Raw genomic sequence first — 23914 nt, forward strand, 5'->3', positions numbered from 1 at the left:
TAGATGAGCGCTAACATGAGGACTCACGACGCCATTGATCCCGTTGCGTGGTGGAGGGCTCGGTGGCACCACGAGGTACGTCTTGACGCCTTTCTCTCGTAGGTAATCACTCCGTTTTTCTCCCTCACCTGGTTCGACCTCAAACTGTCCCTTAAGGCAATCGAATGTGGCTTGCGAAATGTGAACTCTCCTGCACACGACAAAATGCACGATGCAGCCACAATAAGAAACATCAGAATAAGAGCTCAGGTGGCAATTTTCAAATTCCCTTTTGCAACAGTGTCAAAAAACAAAACCAAATCCCAAATGCAACTTCTCAATCACACGACAGAATGAGTCACGTTGAGAAAATTTGAGACATATCTTTGCAATTGGATTTTCTAAACCAAACTAGTCTGAAAATCCCTCATCAAACTCGAGGTACGCTTGTTCCTTCACAAGCGCAAAAACGTCAAAAAACAAACAAACCCGAACTGACACCTGGAAAATAGGCCACACGGAGCTATTGACGATTTATCCTTCGACTCAACCAATCAATTCTGTACTCGGAAAGTATCGCCATCGCATGGAGCAGAGCAAAATAAATAAATAAATAAATAAATAAACAGGATGACCTTGCGAGTGCAGAATTTATTTATTTAATTAAAATCGGAATATTGTCCTTGTAATGCAGAAACATGTATAGGACATGTGTGTGGGTTTTCAATGCTCTCAAAGTCACTATTACTCCCATTATGGATATTATGATGTGATTAAAAAACAACCATAACTATTACGATTATCAATGAGAAAGCCATTAATACGTGGTTAACCATTCTTGCAAAGAAACATGGTCATGTGATGCAGGTTGTATCACTGGCTTGGGTTCTGAGTTGGTACACCTGGCTGAGTTTCCGTATTGTGATCTGGAAATTGCAGATTCAAATCACAACTGCGTTGGGAAGAAAATGGAAAACCACCCAGTGCATTGAGCAAACTTTAGCAGCGCTATCGTCCTCACGGGGTGGTTTTGAGATCTGCACATGGGCAGACAATGACTGATAATGCTGATTAGTAACATAAAATATCAATTTATATTTAAGTGCTTCAAAGAACAACTATCCTGGTTTGGGCTTAGCGGTTAGGGTGCGGGCTTGGGATCATAAGATCCTGAATTCGAATCTTGGTCGATCGCTGAATTAACACCAGGGGGTTGACTCAGCCTGTCATCCTTCCGAGGTCGGCACATTAAGTACCAGCTTGCTGGGATGAATGAGCCATTCGGGTATCCTGCCTCGGAGTGGCGAACTGTCCAGGATTGTGCCCAATAGCCAAGGAAACTGCTGCGGCAGCCCTATGCATCGTCACGGTGTGAAAAGGAGTGGTCGTCATCATCATCATCATCAAAGAACAACGTATTTCACAATTGACAAAAAGCGAATGTTTCGAAGGTGATAAGTTTTCTTCTCCTTCCCCCTCCCTCGAACCCCGACACACCAACTTTTCATGAATGAGCTTTGTTTTTTTTCTGAGTCAATCCAAAGATATGCCCACGGACAAGAATAAATCAGCTCAGGATATATTGCCTAAAAACAATGGTTCACAGCATATGTTCCGCAGTTCAGGTTTTCGGTGGCCCAGGAAGCAGTGCTAGGATAGCACTAATAACAATTGGATATGAAACGCAGATGGCAGTTTACAAATGAATCCTGGCTGGATAGGAAGTTGGTAAAATAACAATGGATTATGGGTGATAAATCAATAAATACATCATGAAATCAAACAGAAAAGGCAGTGGATGATAAATTAATCATAAAAAGAACTAGAACAGCACACGGTAGAGAGCATACCTCCACCTGGTGAACAGTTTACTTTTGTATCCCACTGATATGCCGGATCTGGATTCGGACCTGAACCAAAATCGAATCGGCTTGTTCTTGTCGCTTAACCAACTCGTCCACCTAGTTGAGTCATAACTCGTCCATAACGTTTTTTAAATATCATACTATGTATCGCTTTTCATCCGATCTCTCAATGGTAAAAAAAGATCACCAATCATTTCGTCCTTGTCACATACGCTACATCTCGGCCAAATTTCGTCTGAATCCGTCCACAACTTTTTGAGATATCTTGTTCACAAACGGACAAACGGACAGACAAACAAACAGACAGACAGGGGTGAAAACATAACCTCCATCCACCTTTGGTGGCGGAGGTAATGAATTTCTGCAACTTTAGATCCATCCAGATGGAGCAAAGTTACACTAAGTTAGCAAAACTTCCACTTTTTTTCATTAGTCATGGTCCTCATCGAATCGATCTGGAAGAAACCCAGTAGTTAGACTCGACTGCTGTCCTTAAAGTAGGTATGAGCGCACTGTGATGTTGTACAGCGTGTCCACAAATTACCGTTCCAAATTCCGTCTCCAATAAAAAAATACTCGTATATAATAAAATGGGATACAATGATGTGGTTTGCTGCGTGTGAAGCAAAATGTCTTAGTTTGGACTTTTTCAGCCCTTTCCAGGCATTTCCTGTGACAAATGATGTCACATTTACTGTAAATGGCGTCCCGCGAAGAAACAGTGCAGGTGTTGCCTGGTTTGTCAATAAAATGAGCTACGAAGGTTCAACAGAGGTTTGGGCTGGCCTGTAGAAGGTGACCACGAGTGGCACAAAGAGTGTATGGAGACGTCCTGCATAGGAATGGGGCAGGACAGCCAAGCACATGTGGAGGATGTTGAACACGTTTGTGAATCCTTCAAGCGTAGTCCCCAGAAGTCCATTCAGATGTTGATGATGATCTTGACAAATCGTAAAAATAGCACTTTGGGTAATGTTGTTTCACACGTAGCAGGATCCCATCGCATCATTGTATCCCATTTCATCTTTTTCCCGTGCACGCAAAGTGAAAAGCGGGGTTAAGCAATCGGTTTACTTCTCTCCCTCTGTCCGTCTGTAAACATCATGTCAGTCTACAAACGTCAGTTCATGATCCAGGAACAACTGATTTCAATTTAATGTTACATTTTGAACATGAATCAGAAAACAAACGTGTTGTTTAACAGAACTTTTGCTCTGAATTTGTCCTGATCGCACATGAGCCGAGAGCAGAGCGATAATATTTCTACTCTTTCCACCTGTCTGGGAAACAGGAAACTTACTGTTTTTAGAAAACGTGGTAAACAAGGTGGTGTAAAAAAACGCTTACTCACTATTAACACCTCCACTCCCTCACCATAAACACCTCCATTCTCCTACCAATACTCAACAATTCCACAAATTTGGAAACAAGGAAAAATCATTGCCCCCCTTAAACCAAATAAAGATCCCACCAAAGGAGCCTCTTACAGACCTATCACGTGACTTTGTAAAACCTCCAAAGTTACAGAGCACCTTATACTTACACTCACAAACCCTCACGCCCCTCTCTCACACACCCAACATAGATTCAGACCAGACCACTCCACACCTCACAAACATCACACAAAACACTTCAAGGCTTCAACAATAGAAACCACCAAAACACACTATTCTCACCATAGTACAACTACACAACAACAGGCATTTTAAGGCCATTTTCCCTGCTAGAGCGGGGGTTGGCCTTGCGGGCCCCATGACAATCTTCTCCATTTTGCCATATTTTCTGCATCTCTCCTTGTTAACCTAACCCCCTTGCCCGCATTTCTTCTTCCACCACCTTTAGCCAAGTCTTTCTCGGTCTTCCCCGTCCTCTACTTCCTTCTACATTCATTTCCATCACTCTTCTCAACCAGTCACTTTCATCCTTCCTCAACACATAACCAAACCATCTCAACCTGTTCCTCTTCACAGCATCCATCACAGGCTCTATTCCCATCATCTTTCGCAATTCATCATTTGTCTTCCTCTCTCTCAACGATACTCCACACATCCACCGAACCATTCGCATTTCCACCCTTTTCAGCCTTCGTTGCTGCTCTACGTTCATTACCCATGTCTCGCTCCCATAAATCATAACAATTCTCACACATGCGGCACCACAGTGACAGTATTCTCACCACAGTAAAAAAAAAAAAAAACACATTTAGACGCCATTTTCCCCCGCAAAGCGGAGTTTGGCCTTTTTCGGGGACCGTGGTTGTTGTTGTTTTTCGGTCCCCTTTTTGAAGCAATGTTTTACGGCCGGGTGCCCTTCCTGCCGCCAACCCTTTTTGTCGCCTTTTACGACAAGCAGGGAATTACCAGTGAACTGGTACTCAAACCACAGTGACACCACACCACAGTGACACCACAGTGTCACCACAGTGTCACCACAGTGACATCAGCAAAGTGTTTGACACACTCCCAAAGCTCTTACTCACAAAGAAAATACTCAACACAAACATGCACAACAACACCAAACACTGGCCAACTACCCATGATGCAAACAGTCATTTCTAATTTTTAACGGCGGGTCATCACGCACACGAAACTTTCCGAATGGAGTCTCTCAAGGCGCAGTCCTCTCCCCAACACTCTTTAATCTGTTCATGTATGACATTCCACAACCACCTGGGAACAATTAGCCTCATATGTGGACATTATAACCATCACCTGCAATCCTGCATTCATAGCAACATCAACACCACCACACACAGCTTCAACCCTTCCTCAGCACCCTACAAACCTGGCTCATCAGCAAAAACCTAAAAGTAGGCCCCTCAAAATCAACAGTCTCTCTTCTAACAAATGACACCAAGGAACCTAGCGCAGCACCACACATCACACTGAACAACATCTCTATTGCACACTCACACCAAACAAAAGTACTCGGCTTCACTTTTAACACATCCATGTCATTCTCAGCTCACATGACAAACATTAAAAAGCATGCACACCCAGGCTGAACACACTTAGAGCACTCACAGGCACCGACTTGACACCACAAAGAAACAACATCACTAACATGCAAAGAGCACATTAGATCAGTCATCAACTATGCCAGCTCATATTGGGCCTCCAGCCTATGGAACACACATCTCAACACCTGCAGACCATAAAAACAAAGCCCTTCACATCATCACACGTTGCACATTAACAATACCCATCGAGCACCCACACACAGGTAAAAATTATAACAATCAAAGACCAGTTGGACATGAGAGGGGCACAATTCCTTGCAACAGCAAATGCCACCCTAATCACCCACGCCACTACATGTACATCCACCCATAGGCCCCTAGACACATTAAAACAACACCACAAAGACACTACAGTGGCATCCTTGGTAACATCCCCTCACCAAACAATGGAAACTACAAATCCACACCCACATCCCCATAAACGCAATAAACAACCTGGGCCCAAACAGTATCTTGGGCACAAAACCCCCATCCATTGATGACACAGAGAAACTACTCCCTAGGTCTGATCGTGTTCACCTTTCACGTCTTCGCTGTGGACACCACCCACAACTTTTACACTACAAACAGTGTCCACGACACCACTGACGACACCTGCAACCACTGCCAGATCGCTCCACACACAATAAAACACGTCATGGAAGACTGCACGGTCCTGGCTTCACAGGGGCAAGAGCACGACATCTTGGATGTGAGGGATCTCTGGGTCGCTCCTGTGAGATCGTTCGGCTATCTCCATGCCACTGGTCTGTTCAACCAGAAGTGACTGGGGCAACACAACAACAACAATAACAACAACACCGCCATCTTCACTAACACCATCTTCGTCTGACTCTCTCGCTTTAGACTCAAAATGATACGGCTCCGCAATTCCCCGGATATCGTTTCCATCAATAATTTTGTCTCCAATTGTTTCTTCAAATTCCCAATGTTCAGTTTCAACAAACTGAGAATCTTCAGAGTTGCTAATGACGGTGGAATCAGCATTGGAATCCAAGCTCGAAATACACTGTTCTCTATGTAGACCTCCTTTCGGATCAAGGTGAGTTATTGGTGTGACGTCACTGGTGAAATCGAAAATCGACATTCTCAGGCTTTTTTCGACACTTTGTGATTGGAAAAAATATGCATATCAAAAATTTTTCCCTTCAAATTAGACTGTGATTGAATGAATGAATGAATGTTTTAAAATGGTTTTCAGAAAGAAAGATTTTGCATTTGGGTTCCCCTTTAAGGTTCGAATAAAGAATGTCCATTACCTCTGCCACCAAAGGTGGAAGGAGGTTATGTTTTCATCCCTGTCTGTCGGTTTGTCTGTCCATTTGTGAACAACATTTCTCAAGTAGTTGTGGACGGATTCGGACGAAATTTGACAGAGATGTCGCGTATGTGCAAGGACGAAATTATTAGATTTTGATGAAGATCCGGATTCGGATCCGGCTACTGGAATTTTTAAACTGATTCTTCACCATTGGGAGATAGGGACAAAGACGATACATAGCAGGATATCTCAAAAGGTTATGGACGGATTTGGATGAAAGTTGGTGTGATGATTGCCCTTGGGATAAGGAAGAATTCATTAGTTTTTGGTGAAGCTCAGGATATTATTCCGGATCCAGGAATTTTTTGAAGGATTTTTTTACCATTGGAAGATAGGGCTCAGCAGCGGCCATCCACGGCGGGAGTATGCGCTCTACCGAGTGCCATTCCAGTTTCCATTTGCAGGTGCTAGTTTCCATTTCTTAAAGATACGTGTCTTCAAACCATGCTATGGTCACATTCTGCCGCTGTTGCACACGCTAAAGAATGGTGTCGGTCATACATCCCTGGTTCCAAACTATGCCAATTGTGGAACACGAGCAGGTCATGCAAATCCTCAAATTCCATTTATGACGAATTTATCTGAGTCTGGAAGGCAAAGATAACTGTGAATAAAACAGCACCCAGGGAAATGTGGACAGACAATGATGCGACCTTGTTTAGGAAGGAGAGTACAAGCAGATTTTCTGGGAGGATTAGTGAGGCAGGCCTAAGGTATGCATTGAACACAAATACAGGAAGTATATCTCTATTGAGTGCAAGTCTAACTGCATAAATAAAGTGAATATACATTAGACAAATGCAGCGTCACTGTGCAAGTTGTATCCACTTTAAGTGTTTAAGAAACACCTGCTGCCATCTTGTTAAAACGCCCGTTACACTGTTAGAGTGCTGTGTTACTGTGAAGCACTCGTACCCAGGAATTCCACCTTCCTCCATTTTGTTTGCCAACGTGACATCCGTTGACCAAACGTCAAATTGCCATTTCTTCTGTCCAAGCACGCCACCAAGAACGGCACCCGTATGGATGCCCACACGCATGTTGACATCCGTTCTCGTTTTCTCTCGTACATACCTGTGGGTGATCGTACATCCATAATGATGACAGACTGCAAATGGATACTCCCGTTAAAAGTGCCAGAGCACACAGTATCATAGAAAAAAGAAGAAAAAAAATCACCGTTTGCAATGGTCGTGATGAACGTTTTGCTTTATGTGATTTAGATCGTTTGATCCGCTACAAACTTGAGGTGATAAAGACAATATCTTGATGGAAGGAACACAAAATGAACAGCTTTTCATGGCGACATTGCAAGCATGATGTGTGTGTGCTCCAGGCTCTTTATAATATATTGGCTCACTCACGAAATTGCTTTCACCATGGCTAGGCCCATGTTGATGGAACAGACAGCATGGTCATCTCGGTATTCAGGAACACCACAAATGCAGTAGTAACAGTCACCCAGAATCTTGATCCTCAACTGGTTGTGTTTCTGTCAGACACAAAAGAGGAAAAAAAGGTAAAATGTTTATTTTTTCAAACCAAAACGGTTACGAAGGTGATTATGACGAGTAAGAGGAGTAAGAGTTGCATGACTCCTATCCGGCCTTGCTCCCCCAGCTCTCTCTGTGCTCTGTCCCCCAAATATTCCTACAGGTCACACAAGATCTGCCTGCAACCCTCTTATGGTTAAACTGCCAAAATCAAGACTCTCTGCTCACCTTCACTCCTTCATCCCTCTTTTCTCCCGCCTCTGGAACAAACTCCCTCACTCTCTTCAATCCCACTCCACCCTCCAGGTCTTTAAAACAGCTGTTCACCACCATCTCTTATCTTCCCCCATCCAAACCCTTGATCTTTTCTACCCCCGCTAATTTCACCACAGATTCACTTTTTTGAAATACCAACTTCCTTCCTGGAAGTCCTTGGTGTCCTTGTGTTTTATACTTCTCCCACCCCCCACCCCCATCCCCCTTCCCACGCCTCCTCCCCCCAAGCCCTCTCCCTCCCACAGATCTCCGATGTCCCTGCTCTCAAATGTTGTGTTTGTGTGCTTCCCCCTCTCTCCCCATCTTGTCTACCGCTCCCCTTATTTATTATTTATTTGATTTTCCTCCCCATATATTTGAGGCCGGCTTCCGGTTCCTCGGGCGAGTGAAGCGTACTTCGAGCTCTCCACGGCATCGAAGTTTAAGTGTTTTCCCATTCTTGTCTTTGTCAAATTTCCACTGGTTATTTTGCTGTGTACGTGTTGTTGTATGTTTCTAGTTAGTATTGGTTTGTAATTCGTACAAACTTGTGTGTAATTAATTGTTTTCTGGGTCGTACCTCGTGCGCGGCCTTGTAACTTGAGGCTTCCCTCCCCCCGTCGGTGTTTTGTCAATTTAAGTTCTTTCCTTCGCTGTATTGCTTGTTTCTTTTATTTTATTTTCTCCCCCTCACCTCACCTCCCTAGACAAAGAATTCTATATTGATTCTTTCTCTCCTCCCTGACACGTTGCTTGTTCGCTCTCCTCCTCGTCTCGACTTGTGCCCCGCCCCCTGTATCTCGTTTTTCTTCCACCTCTGCTCCTTCTTTCTCAAATCCACGTTCTTGCTTGGAGACTTTTCCCAGATTGTTTTTCATGGTTTTCATGGTTCTGTTTGGATATTGTTGGAATATGTTTAAACCGCAGCCGTGATGCTGACGCCTCCCGCCCCCCCCCCCCCCGAATTTCCATGTTTTAAACGTTTCCCAGTGTGTACCCTGGTCAGAATAGGTACACCGTATCCCTGCATGTCGTAAGAGACGACTAAGAGGGTTGGCGTCAGGAAGGGCATCCGGCCATAAAAAAAAAACATTGCCTCAAAAAGAGAACCATGACAATTACAACTACATGTGGGCAGGGTGCAGCCCGAAGTGGAGATCGGTTTCTGAGGTTTGGGACATGGAATGTAGGGACAATGACAAGGAGATCAGGAGAAGTGGTGGAAGTATTGGTCAGAAGAAGAGTGGACATATGTTGTGTGCAAGAGACGAGATGGAAGGGAAGTGGTGTGAGAATGGTGAAGGGTAGGCAGGGACAGAAATACAAGTTTGTGTGGCAAGGGTGCCCGGAGGGCGTGAATGGTGTTGGTGTCCTGTTTTCTGAGGAGTTTGTAGACAGTGTGGTGAGTGTGACTAGAGTGAGTGATAGGTTGATGATGGTGAAAATGATGATTGGAAAGCTCTTGGTGAACGTCATCTCGGGATATGCTCCGCAGGTTGGTCGGAGCGATGAAGAGAAGGACAAGTTCTGGTGTGCGATAGAGAAGCTGATGGAAAACGTGAAAGATGAGGAAGTTGTTGTGGTGGGAGGAGACCTGAATGGACATGTGGGAAGGAGTATGGATGGTTTTGAGGGAGTTCATGGGGGTTACGGATATGGTGTGAGAAATGGAGAAGGTGAATTTTGGAGTTTGCTGATGGAGCTGATTTGTTGATTTGTAATACTCAGTTCCAGAAAGAGGATAATAAGCTTGTTACATACACGTCAGGTGGGTCGACGACAACCGTTGACTACCTGATGGTGCGTAGGCGAGATAGGGGGCACCTCCGGGACACAAAGGTGATCCCGGGGGAGGAGGCTGTTTCACAGCACCACTTGGTTGTCTGCGACATAAGGGTGAAAGGTGCGAGGAGAGCGCAGCGGGTGAAGTACCAACCAAGAATGAAGGTGTGGAGGTTGAAAGAGGTGACAGTAAGGGAGGCATTAAAAGAGAGGCTGAGTTCGGGTAGAGGATGATGTGGATGAGCTTGAAAGTGGTTGGATGTCAATGAAAGCTAGTCTGTTGGGAGCCGTTGGTGAGGTATGTGGATGGACAAAAGGACCACCGAGGCACTCGGAAACATGGTGGTGGGATGATGAAGTTGGAAAGTGGATTGACGAGAAGAGGAAGAAGTTCAAGGAGTGGCAGAAGGTGGAGGGCACGGGAGCAGAAACAGCAGAGCATGAAAGTTATAAGGCAGCCAGGAAGGCTGCAAAGAAAGAGGTAGCAAAGGCGCAGGAGGCATGTAGGAAAATGTTCGGAGAACGCTTGGATTCGGAAGAGGGTCAGAAAGCAGTATTCAGGATTGCAAAACACATAGCGAAAGAGAGGTGTGATGTGATGGGGGTGAGTTGCTTGAAGGATGAAGTGGGACAAATCGTTGTCGACCCAGATGGAATTAAAGGAAGATGGAAAAGATATATGGAAATGCTGTTGAATACAGAGAATGAATGGGATGGCAACATCGAGAGTAACCCAGTTTTAGGACCGGCAGAGAAGATAACTGAGAAGGAAGTTGAGGAAGCGATAAAAGCAATGAAGAGTGGAAAAGCGGGAGGGCCGACGGGAGTTGTGGGAGATATGTTGAAGGCAGCAGGAAGTTGGGGTGTGAAGAGAATGACAGAGATCTGTAATCTGGTGGTGAAAGAAGGCCGCATTCCAGTGTATTGGGAACTGAGTACCCTCGTCCCTCTACACAAGGGGAAAGGTGACCCTCTGGAGTGTGGCTCGTACCGAGCGATAAAGTTATTGGAGCATGGAATGAAGGTATTGGAAAGGGTGTTGGAGAGGAGGATAAGGAAGAAAGTGAAGATCGACGAAATGCAGTTTGGATTTACGCCAGGAAGAGGAACGACAGATGCGCTTTTCATTGTGAGGCAGTTGCAGGGGAAGTACATGGAGAAGAGGAAGAAGTTGTTTTTTGGGTTTGTTGATCTGGAGAAAGCATTCGATAGGGTTCCACGCAAAGTATTGACATGGGCATTGAGGAAGTTAGGAGTGGAGGAATGGTTGATCAGAGTAGTGATGGCAATGTACAAAAGAGCGCGCACAGCTGTAAGGACGAAGGACGGGAACAGTGGTGAGTTTGAGGTGAAGGTGGGAGTGCATCAGGGGTCGGTACTAAGTCCACTACTATTTGTAGCTGTGATGGAGGTGCTGGCTCAGAACGTAAAGGAGGGTTTACCATGGGAGTTGTTGTATGCAGATGATCTGGTGTTGATTGCAGAAAGTATGGATGGACTGAAGGAAAAGATGAACAAGTGGAAGGAATGTATGGAGACAAAAGGTCTGAAGGTGAATATCGGAAAGACGAAGGTGATGGCAAGTGGTAAAGCATGTGGTGAGGTGGAAAGAACTGGGAAGTGGCCGTGTGCTGTGTGCAGGAAGGGTGTCGGAGTGAACTCCATTCATTGTACAATGTGCGCTGAGTGGGTTCATCAAAAATGTAGTGGTCTGAGAGGGTCATTTACCAGTGTGGCAGCTACATTCAAATGTAAGGTGTGCACAGAGGGAGCTGCAGATGGAGGAAATGTTGAGTTGGATCTTGGAGACGGCGTGAAGCTGGAAGGTGTGAAAACATTTTGTTACTGAGGAGACATGCTGAATGGAGAAGGTGGATCAGACTCGGCAACGGTTGCTCGAGTGAGATGTGCATGGAAGAAGTTTCGGGAACTGAGTGGCGTGCTGATGAGGAGGAGAGTGTCGCTGAAGCTGAAGGGAAATGTGTATGCTGCATGTGTGAGAAGTGTTATGATTTATGGGAGCGAGACATGGGTAATGAACGTAGAGCAGCAACGAAGGCTGGAAAGGGTGGAAATGCGAATGGTTCGATGGATGTGTGGAGTATCATTGAGAGAGAGGAAGACAAATGATGAATTGCAAAAGATGATGGGAATATTGCCTGTGATTGATGCTGTGAAGAGGAACAGGTTGAGATGGTTTGGTCATGTGTTGAGGAAGGATGAAAGTGACTGGTTGAGAAGAGTGATGGAAATTAATGTAGAAGGAAGTAGAGGACGGGGAAGACCGAGAAAGACTTGGCTAAAGATGGTGGAAGAAGAAATGCGGGCAAGGGGGGTTAACAAGGAGAGATGCAGAAAATAGGGCAAAATGGAGAAGATTGTCATGGGGACCGCAAGGCTCACCCCCGCTCGAGCAGGGAAAATGGCCTTAAAATGCATGTTGTTGTTGTTGTTGTTGTCTGTTTGATTTTTTTGTGTGATTAATGTTAGCTCTTTCAAGAGCCTCGATCTTGTATCGAAAAAAAAAAAAAAAGGTGCTACCGAAGCAGTGTGATGGAAAGATAGCGCACTTGGTTGTTTGCCATTGCTCCTCCAGGCAGGAATTTGTGGTTTCACCCGGGTGCCGACATAAAATGTCCAACTGTTTGTGAAAGACACTAGGGAATCTTGAATGTCTACCAGCGGTAAATGCTACCAGACGGGACCCTGGATTAAAATCCCAACGAGACAAGGCTCTGCTAGGCAAACACCATAGTGGAAGTTTACAGTCGTTTGGAATCAAAACTCAGAATAGGTTGTCAAAAAGCGTCGTCTCAAAGCCTATCGAGCCAAACTTATTATGAAGGTGTACATTAAAAACAAATAATCAAAGGTGTACATAAAAAAAAACAAACGTGTACATCAAAACCAAATAATCTATCCTATAGCGTTTTGGACAAAAACGATAGAATTTTTTTTTTTTTGATCTTTTTATATTTATTAAAAATCGCTCTATGGTGCCTGAGCCTCTGTAACTATGTGAAAGGTAATATAGAATTATCCCCGGTGTGTGTGTGTGTGTGTGTGTGTGTGTGTGTGTGTGTGTGTGTGTGTGTGTAATATAGTATTAAATATAAACTTTCCTTAGTGGGTGTAGGGAAGTGTCTGGCACCCACAAAAAAGTAGAAAAAACAAACAGATTTCTTCAAAATGCGAACAGGATTAGACCGTCACCAGGTAATGCTGGGTACTCCTGCTAGTAATGTGTAATATATTCATTGCTTTCACAAAAACAGCAAATCAGAAGAGGTGAAAATCAATCAGAAACAAATTAGAACGGCACTCGGTAGAGTGCATACCCCTGCCAGGCTGAATAGTGTACATTTTGGATCCCACTGATAGGCCGCATCTGCATTCGGACTTGAATCAAAATCTAATCATCTTGCTCTTGTCAGCGACCCAACTCATCCACCAAGTTTCATCCAAATCCATCCATTACGTATAGTTTTTGGCCTAACTCTCAATGGTAAAGAATCACTTAAAGTTTTAGTATCCAGATCCAGATATTCACAAAGATCTTATCAATTTGTCCTTTTAACACAACCAATCTATCCACCAAATTTCGTCCAAATCCATTCATAACATTTTCAGATATCCTGCTCACAGACATAGACAAACAGATAACAACAACAACATGCATTTTAAAGGCCATTTTCCCTGCTAGAGCGGGGGTTAGCCTTGCGGTCCCCATGACAATCTTCTCCATTTTCCCCTATTTTCTGCATCTCTCCTTGTTAACCCCCTTGCCCGCATTTCTTCTTCCAACCATCTTTAGCCAAGTCTTTCTCGGTCTTCCCCGTCCTCTACTTCCTTCTACATTAATTTCCATCACTCTTCTCAACCAGTCACTTTCATCCTTCCTCAACACATGACCAAACCATCTCAACCTGTTCCTCTTCACAGCATCAATCACAGGCAATATTCCCATCATCTTTCGCAATTCATCATTTGTCTTCCTCTCTCTCAACGATACTCCGCACATCCATCGAACCATTCGCATTTCCACCCTTTCCAGCCTTTGTTGCTGCTCTACGTTCATTACCCATGTCTCGCTCCCATAAATCATAACACTTCTCACACATGCAGCATACACCTTTCCCTTCAGCTTCAGCGACACTCTCCTCCTCATCAGCACGCCACTCAGTTCCCGAAACTTCTTCCATGCACATCTCACTCGAGCAACCGTTGCCGAGTCTGATCCACCTTCTCCATTCAGCATGTCTCCGAGGTAGCAAAATGTTTTCACACCTTCCAGCTTCACGCCGTCTCCAAGATCCAACTCAACATTTCCTCCATCTGCAGCTCCCTCTGTGCACACCTTACATTTGAATGTAGCTGCCACATTGGTAAATGACCCTCTCAGACCACTACATTTTTGATGAACCCACTCAGTGCACATTGTACATTGAATGGAGTTCACTCCGACACCCTTCCTGCACACAGCACACGGCCACTTCCCAGTTCTTTCCACCTCACCACATGCTTTACCACTTGCCATCACCTTCGTCTTTCCGATATTCACCTTCAGACCTTTTGTCTCCATACATTCCTTCCACGTGTTCATCTTTTCCTTCAGTCCATCCATACTTTCAGCAATCAACACCAGATCATCTGCATACAACAACTCCCACGGTAAACCCTCCTTTACGTTCTGAGCCAGCACCTCCATCACAGCTACAAATAGTAGTGGACTTAGTACCGACCCCTGATGCACTCCCACCTTCACCTCAAACTCACCACTGTTCCCGTCCTTTGTCCTTACAGCTGTGCGCGCTTTTGTACATTGCCATCACTACTCTGATCAACCATTCCTCCACTCCTAACTTCCTCAATGCCCATGTCAATAATTTGCGTGGAACCCGATCGAATGCTTTCTCCAGATCAACAAACCCAAGAAACAACTTCTTCCTATTCTCCATGTACTTCTCCTGCAACTGCCTCACAATGAAAAGCGCATCTGTCGTTCCTCTTCCTGGCATAAATCCAAACTGCATTTCGTCGATCTTCACTTTCTTCCTTATCCTCCTCTCCAACACCCTTTCCAATACCTTCATTCCATGCTCCAATAACTTTATCGCTCGGTACGAGCCACACTCCAGAGGGTCACCTTTCCCCTTGTATAGAGGGACGAGGGTACTCAGTTCCCAATCCACTGGAATGCGGCCTTCTTTCACCACCAGATTACAGATCTCTGTCATTCTCTTCACACCCCAACTTCCTGCTGCCTTCAACATATCGCCCACAACTCCGGTCGGCCCTCCCGCTTTTCTCCCCTTCATTGCTTTTATCGCTTCCTCAACTTCCTTCTCAGTTATCTTCTCTGCCGGTCCTAAAACTGGGTTACTCTCTATGTTGCCATCCCATTCATTCTCTGTATTCAACAGCATTTCCATACATCTTTTCCATCTTCCTTTAATTCCATCTAGGTCGACAACGATTTGTCCCACTTCATCCTTCAAGCAACTCACCCCCATCACATCACACCTCTCTGTCGCTATCTGCTTTGCAATCCTGAATACTGCTTTCTGACCCTCTTCCGAATCCAAGCATTCTCCGAACATTTTCCTACATGCCTCCTGCGCCTTTGCTACCTCTTTCTTTGCAGCCTTCCTGGCTGCCTTATAACTTTCATGCTCTGCTGTTTCTGCTCCCGTACCCTTCGCCTTCTGCCACTCCTTGACCTTCTTCCTCTTCTCGTCAATCCTCTTTCCAACTTCATCATCCCACCACCATGTTTCCGAGTGCCTCGGTGGTCCTTTTGTCCATCCACATACCTCACCAACGGCTCCCAACAGACTAGCTTAAATTGACATCCAACCACTTTCAAGCTCAACCACATCATCCTCCACCCTACTCAGCCTCTCTTTTAATGCCTCCCTTACTGTCACCTCTTTCAACCTCCACACCTTCATTCTCGGTTGGCACTTCACCCGCCGAGCTGTCCTCGCACCTTTCACCCTTACGTCGCAGACAACCAAGTGGTGCTGTGAAACAGCCTCCTCCCCCGGGATCACCTTTGTGTCCCGGAGGTGCCCCCTATCTCGCCTACGCACCATCAGGTAGTCAACGGTTGTCGTCGACCCACCTGACGTGTATGTAACAAGCTTATTGTCCTCTTTCTGGAACTGAGTATTACAAATCAACAAATCAGCTCCATCAGCAAACTCCAAAATCCTTTCACCTTCTCCATTTCTCACACCATATCCGTAACCCCCATGAACTCCGTCAAAACCATCCATACTCCTTCCCACATGTCCCTTTAGGTCTCCTCCTACCACAACAACTTCCTCATCTTTCACGTTTTCCATCAGCTTCTCTATCGCACACCAGAACTTGTCCTTCTCTTCATCGCTTCGACCAACCTGCGGAGCATATCCCGAGATGACGTTCACCAAGAGCTTTCCAATCATCATTTTCACCATCATCAACCTATCACTCACTCTAGTCACACTCACCACACTGTCTACAAACTCCTCAGAAAACAGGACACCAACACCATTCACGCCCTCCAGGCACCCTTGCCACACAAACTTGTATTTCTGTCCCTGCCTACCCTTCACCATTCTCACACCACTTCCCTTCCATCTCGACTCTTGCACACAACATATGTCCACTCTTCTTCTGACCAATACTTCCACCACTTCTCCTGATCTCCCTGTCATTGTCCCTACATTCCATGTCCCAAACCTCAGAAACCGATCTCCACTTCGGGCTGTACCCTGCCCACATGTAGTTGTAATTGTCATGGTTCTCTTTTTGAGGCAATGTTTTTATGGCCGGATGCCCTTCCTGACGCCAACCCTCTTAGTCGCCTCTTACGACACGCAGGGATACGGCGTACCTATTCTTATCCAGGGTACACATAGACAAACAGACAGACAGGTGAAACCATAATCTCCCTCCACTTTCGGTGGTGGAGGTAATACAGGATGTGTTCCAAAAAGACATGGACAACTTAGGCTTTGGATATAGTCAGGTTCACTATGTTTTTTCATTCAAAATTTTTGGAGATTAGCAAAACTACACATTTTTGGAATATTCAGAGCATGAGGAATCCAAAAATTAATGTTTACATTTGCGTAGACACCTTTGCGAAAATGACCCTCAGGACAGTGATGAAGATCTGTAAAAGCATATTCCTGAACGGTATAGACCTCGTAGATCCTGTGTATATGACTTATAGTTCAATCTGATACTACCTATAACTTCCTATAACAACCTATAACTTCAAAGGACTTGCAATATCATGTATTATGTAATACAGTTATATCACAAATATAAAGACAATGGTTTTCAATTACCTTTGTTTGTTGCTTTTCTATAATCCTGAGCACTATTTTGAGGCCTTTATTGGATTCCTTGACCCAGAAAACATAGGATTAGCATATTTAATCAAGTTTCGAGGTTGACTAGAAGCCGAGATGGCGCAAAATATGTATTTTATGGCGGCCATGTTGAAAATCCAAAATGGCGGCCATGCAGGTGTCTGTGCAAATGCCAACATTGATTTTCGGATACTCCATGCTCTGATGATTCCACAAATGTACAGGTTTGCTAATCTCCCAAAATTTTGAACGAAATTATATTTGTTAACATAGTGAACCTGACTCTTCATCACTGTCCTGAGTGTCATTTTCGCAAAGGTGTCTATGCAAATGCAAACATTAATTTTTGGATTCCTCATGCTCTGAATATTCCAAAAATGTATAGTTTTGCTAATCTCCAAAAATTTTGAACGAAATTATATTTGTTACCATAGTGAACCTGACTAATACCCTTTTTATTTGATACAGAAACTCGTAAAGTTTTCTTTATTTTCAGGTATGGTGGTTTCGCGTAAAATAAAATGGCGACTCCACAGGAGAAATCTCAGTGCATCAAATGGTTCATCGAGACAAGATCCAACACGCAAGTTCAGTGTAATTTCCGTACAAGGTACGGAAGGAATCCGCCATCACGGACCAGTATCAGAGAGTGGTACACAAGGTTTAAGGAGACTGGAACTTGTCAGAAACAGAAAAGTACCGGTCAACCAAGCAGAAGTGAAGCAGACGTTGAACGAGTGTGTGAATCATTTCAACAAAGTCCCAGAAAATCAATCCGACGCCCATCCAGAGAACTGGTACTACCAACCACAACTGTACACAGGATTTTTGCATCCAGAGAACTGGGACTACCAACCACCACTGTACACAGGATTTTGCATCCAGATAACTGGGAGTACCAACCAGCACTGTACACAGGATTTTGCATCCAGAGAACTGGGACTACCAACCACAACTGTAAACAGGATTTTGCATCCAGATAACTTGGAGTACCAACCAGCACTGTACACAGGATTTTGCATCCAGATAACTGGGAGTACCAACCAGCACTGTACACAGGATTTTGCATCCAGAGAACTGGGACTACCAACCAGCACTGTACACAGGATTTTGCATCCAGAGAACTGGGACTACCAACCACAACTGTAAACAGGATTTTGCATCCAGAGAACTGGGAGTACCAACCACCACTATATACAGGATTTTGCATCCAGATAACTGGTACTACCAACCACAACTGTACACATGATTTTTGCATCCAGATAACTGAGATGACCAACCACCACTGTACACAGGATTTTGCATCCAGAGAACTGGGACTACCAACCACCACTGTACACAGGATTTTGCATCCAGATAACTGGGACTACCAACCACCACTATATACAGGATTTTGCATCCAGATAACTGAGACGACCAACCACCACTGTACACAGGATTTGCATCCAGAGAAATGGGACTACCAACCACCACTGTACACAGGATTTGCATCCAGAGAACAGAGAGTACCAACCACCACTGTACACAGGATTTGCATCCAGAGAACAGAGAGTACCAACCACCACTGTACACAGGATTTGCATCCAGAGAACAGAGAGTACCAACCACCACTGTACACAGGATTTTGCATCCAGATAACTGGGACTATCAACCACCACTGTACACAGGATTTTTCATAAAAGACAGAAGCTTTATTCTGATAAAGTACAGATTCTGCAGGAACTCAAATCAAATGATGGACCCAAACACAAGGTGTTTGCCTTGGTAATGTTCAGTCGCATAGAGGATTACGAAGATTACCTGAAAAAGGTCATGTTCACAGACGAAGCTTGATTTCATGTATCGGGGAAGGTCAACCAGCACAATGTGAGGATCTGGGGTTCTGAAAACCCCTACGTGGTCATTACACATATACGTGACAATCCAAAGGTCAATGTGTGGTGTGGCCTTCTCCATGACTGCTTGGTAGGTCCGTTTTTCTTTGTGGAGGTTACAATGACCTCAACAATTTCCATGAAAATGTTGGAAGGATTTACCTTTTCACAGATTGAAGACCTGCAACCCGATATCATTTTTTAACAGGACGGCACTCCCCCTCATTGGGCCGTAGTCGTTCGAGATGTCCTGGATGAAAAAATTCCAGGTCGCTGGATTGGCCAATACGGACCAACCGCCTGGCCCCCACGATCAACAGACATAATCCCCCTTGATTGTTTTCTGTGGGGATTTGTCAAAGATGTTGTCTACAACATCAAGTTGGTAAACCTGCAGGGTCTTCATTCTCGTATCAAAGCTACATGCTCATTGGTGGTTGCAAACATGCTGAGCCGAACATGGCAAGAACTCGTGTACCACCTTGATGCCCTGCACGCGACAAATGGAGCTCACATTGAAGTGTATTGATGAAGTGCATAAAAGGTTATGAGGTTCTGAATCATATAAACCAAAGGGTATTGATGTATCATTTGTGGTTCTACAAATATTAACAACCAAAGTTGTCCGGGTCTTTTTGGAACACCTTGTAATACGGTGGGACGAGTTAATACCAATGTTTTTTACTTTCTGGAGATGAACCACTAAATAGTTTTACGTTTGGAGCAATATCATCCCAAAATGAAAAATACTATTTAAGCAGACTTCTTAAAAAAACAAAAAAAAAACTGAGGGCCATTTACAGGTCATGTTTTCTTCCATCCAATGCCAACATTATCAAACCTAATTTATTTATTGCATACATGATCAAAGCTCGTGGAAGAGCTCAAGCAGAATGGAAGGGAACAAAATGGAAAGGGGAAACACCAACAGCAGAGTAGAAGTGAGAGTGAGATCAATGGGAGGGGAAGAAGGACACACAGGGGTGAACAAGCGACACACAAGCTGAGTGAAACAGTGAAGAGGAAGGGGAAAGCGCAGATGAAACTGACAAGGAACAAAGCAACCCTCGGGGGGGAACACAATAACATGGAAAACAGGAATGCTTGGGAATGGGGTTTTTTGGGGTAGAAGAGATCATGGGTATGGATGGGGGATGAGGTAGTGGCAAACACCTGTCTTGAAGCCATGGAGGGAATAATGGGTTCTGAACACACTGGGAAGTTGGTTCCACAGGTGAAAGGGAAAAGGAAATGATTGGAGGTGAGCAGTGAGCCTGGATTTTGGAAGTTTAACATGAAGAGCGTTACCGGCAGATCATGTGCACACTGCATAAACCTGAGAGGGACAGCACCACGACATGGCAGAGAGTGCAAGACCAAAAAGGAGGCGGTATAATCTAAGAATGGAGAGCGGCCACCAACCTGTCTGGGATGTGAAAGTAACAGGTCGAGATACCCAGATTTGTCGCATGATTTTCAAGACTTTCTTTCCACAACATCAAGAATGGTAAGGGGTGAGGTAGGGAGGCTCAAAGCCCAGGTAGGGAGCCCAGTCCAAAGGGAATGGTCGTACTCCATCAAGCTATGAATGAAGACCTTGTAGGTTGTCAAACGTTCACAATGGCTAGTGAAAGACCTTCCATGACGATAGGTAGACATCCAGTCGTCGGATATCTTTGGAAACCATCTTAGAAACATGGTCTTCCCAAGAAAGATCATGGCTGATGGTGAGGGGTGAGGTCCAAATGTTTGAGTTCAGCAGCTTGACAAGCTTTTCACAACTTACCTGGGCCCTTTTCCCCTCGCTTTATGTAATATGCAGACAACCACTTCACATGAGATTCTGGTGGTTTTAGTTATGTCGATGCCAACGCATGATGTAAGCCAAATACAAAAAGAAAAAAGATAAATATATACCAAACGGTAAAAATGTGAACAGCCCAGTTTGAAGTTTTAAACTTAAAACAGAATATACCAAAAAAATTAGAAAGTAGAATTTGATGCTAATGCGTCGATGGATATGCCTCCGTCCACGTTAGATGTCAACGCACTGTTATGCATGATCTCAATTAAAGGTCACATGAAAAATTAAAGGTCCCTTGAGATATAAAAGACAGATAAGGAAAAGAGAGACAACATCAGATGCTTCTAACTCAAGTTATGGTCTGTAAAATGCCTTTCAAAGGGCACATGACCTGTGACCTGTTCACTCTAAAATTGAATCGGTTCATCTTTGTACAGTATTGCAATACATCTGTCGAGTATGGTTGAAATTTCTTGAGTGATTCATAAGTTATTGCAGCAACAAAGATGATCAATTCATGGGTACTTGGCCTTGTGTATTTGACATTTAGAACCCAAAATGTGATCAGTTCATCTTTGTGTAATCGTCCATAGTTATGCCAAGTTTGATCACTATTACTTCAGTGGTTCACAAGTTATCGTGGTAACAATGTCATCACACACAGACAGATGGATGGACAACCCGAAAACATAAAGCCTCTGGCCTTCAGCAGCAGAGGCAAAATAATCCATAATATAATTCACGGAACGGTGCGTGTTTGCGCGTTTCTTACCTGGTGAAATAATTTTGCCAAGTATGTTGGTGGTGTCTGTCTGTGTGTCTGTGTGTCTGTCTGTTTGTCACACGATTTTTGTCCACCGTTTGTAAGCAAGCATTCTGATTTTTTTTGTGTATATAGATGACTGGTCAAGGACAGCAACGTACATTTTTGGTCAGCATCCAAATACAGATCCGAATGGGAGAATTTTTTATGTGATTCTTCACCATTGAGAGATGTGGACAAAAATGATATAGAGCATGCTATCTCAAAGTTATGGACAGATTGGGACGAAACTTGGTGGACAGATTGGGTGTGTGACAAGGACGAATCGTTTCGATGTTGGTGAAGATCCAGATCCGGCCTCTCAGTGGAGTGCAAAACGTAACCTGGTCAGCCTGGTGGAGGTATGCACTCTATAAGTGCCGTTTGGTTTTGCCAAGTACCCTCTCATTGAGTGATTTGTTATCTTGCCAAAACGAAGTTTTTGCAAGATGTATTAGTCAGCTTGTATGTTTGTTTTTTTGTTTGTTTTTTTTTTTGTTTTTTTGTTTGTGGTTAATCATTTTTTTTCCACGTTTAGATCACTCTGTAGACCACAGTTATTATTGGAAACTCCTGTAACTTCGCATATCAGAGTCCTATAGAGATACCCTTCAGCACACAAAATTTTGAAGGTCAAGGTCAAAGGTCAAGGTCACTTTGTGGTCAATCATGGAGGTGGACGAAACCCTTATTTTTTGAGTAACTTTGATCGGATCGTCTCCAAACTTCATGGGAATCTAGTATATGGTCCGGCGCTCAGCTGATTAGTTTTTGGTGGCGATCGGCCTTGACCTTCATGGTTAGCGCTGGAGGTCGAAAATTATTCACCCCAAGGTCAAATGTTGAAACCCTTATTTTTTGAGTAACTTTGATCGGATCGTCTCCAAACTTCATGGGAATCTAGTATATGGTCCGGCGCTCAGCTGATTAGTTTTTGGTGGCGATCGGCCTTGACCTTCATGGTTAGCGCTGGAGGTCGAAAATTATTGACCCCAAGGTCAAATGTTGAAATCGTAGGTACCATATCTTCGCATATCTTCGCATGTAACTTCGCATATCAGAGTCCTATAGAGATACCCTTCAGCACACAAAATTTTGAAGGTCAAGGTCAAAGGTCAAGGTCACTTTGTGGTCAATCATGGAGGTCGACGAAACCCTTATTTTTTGAGTAACTTTGATCGGATCGTCTCCAAACTTCATGGGAATCTAGTATATGGTCCAGCGCTCAGCTGATTAGTTTTTGGTGGCGATCGGCCTTGACCTTCATGGTTAGCGCTGGAGGTCGAAAATTATTGACCCCAAGGTCAAATGTTGAAACCCTTATTTTTTGAGTAACTTTGATCGGATCGTCTCCAAACTTCATGGGAATCTAGTATATGGTCCGGCGCTCAGCTGATTAGTTTTTGGTGGCGATCGGCCTTGACCTTCATGGTTAGTGCTGGAGGTCGAAAATTATTGACCCCAAGGTCAAATGTTGAAATCGTAGGTACCATATCTTCGCATATCTTCGCATGTAACTTCGCATATCAGAGTCCTATAGAGATACCCTTCAGCACACAAAATTTTGAAGGTCAAGGTCAAAGGTCAAGGTCACTTTGTGGTCAATCATGGAGGTGGACGAAACCCTTATTTTTTGAGTAACTTTGATCGGATCGTCTCCAAACTTCATGGGAATCTAGTATATGGTCCGGCGCTCAGCTGATTAGTTTTTGGTGGCGATCGGCCTTGACCTTCATGGTTAGCGCTGGAGGTCGAAAATTATTGACCCCAAGGTCAAATGTTGAAACCCTTATTTTTTGAGTAACTTTGATCGGATCGTCTCCAAACTTCATGGGAATCTAGTATATGGTCCGGCGCTCAGCTGATTAGTTTTTGGTGGCGATCGGCCTTGACCTTCATGGTTAGCGCTGGAGGTCGAAAATTATTGACCCCAAGGTCAAATGTTGAAATCGTAGGTACCATATCTTCGCATATCTTCGCATGTAACTTCGCATATCAGAGTCCTATAGAGATACCCTTCAGCACACAAAATTTTGAAGGTCAAGGTCAAATGGCAAGATACGGTTCACCCTGTGGGTGACATATGTTCTTTTTTTTTTGTTTTTTTGTTTGTGGTTAATCATTTTTTTTCCACGTTTAGATCACTCTGTAGACCACAGTTATTATTGGAAACTCCTGTAACTTCGCATATCAGAGTCCTATAGAGATACCCTTCAGCACCCAAAATTTTGAAGGTCAAGGTCAAAGGTCAAGGTCACTTTGTGGTCAATCATGGAGGTCGACGAAACCCTTATTTTTTGAGTAACTTTGATCGGATCGTCTCCAAACTTCATGGGAATCTAGTATATGGTCCGGC

General features: G+C 44.2%; 1 protein-coding gene across 1 annotated transcript in view; it reads right to left on the reverse strand.

Moving 5' to 3' along the window:
* The window catches only part of ADCY3 (adenylate cyclase 3), a gene marked incomplete in the record, with an annotated part of 286396 nt that overhangs the window by 124580 nt on the left and 137902 nt on the right, over nt 1-23914 (reverse strand). Inside the window, 3 exon segments of the mRNA XM_078786848.1 lie at nt 28-190; nt 7100-7258; nt 7549-7676. Of these exon segments, the coding sequence (XP_078642974.1) occupies nt 28-190; nt 7100-7258; nt 7549-7676 (450 nt within the window).

The sequence above is a fragment of the Myxine glutinosa genome, chromosome 11, assembly GCF_964187855.1.
Source record: "Myxine glutinosa chromosome 11, kmMyxGlut1.1, whole genome shotgun sequence".
Taxonomy (NCBI): domain Eukaryota; kingdom Metazoa; phylum Chordata; class Myxini; order Myxiniformes; family Myxinidae; genus Myxine; species Myxine glutinosa.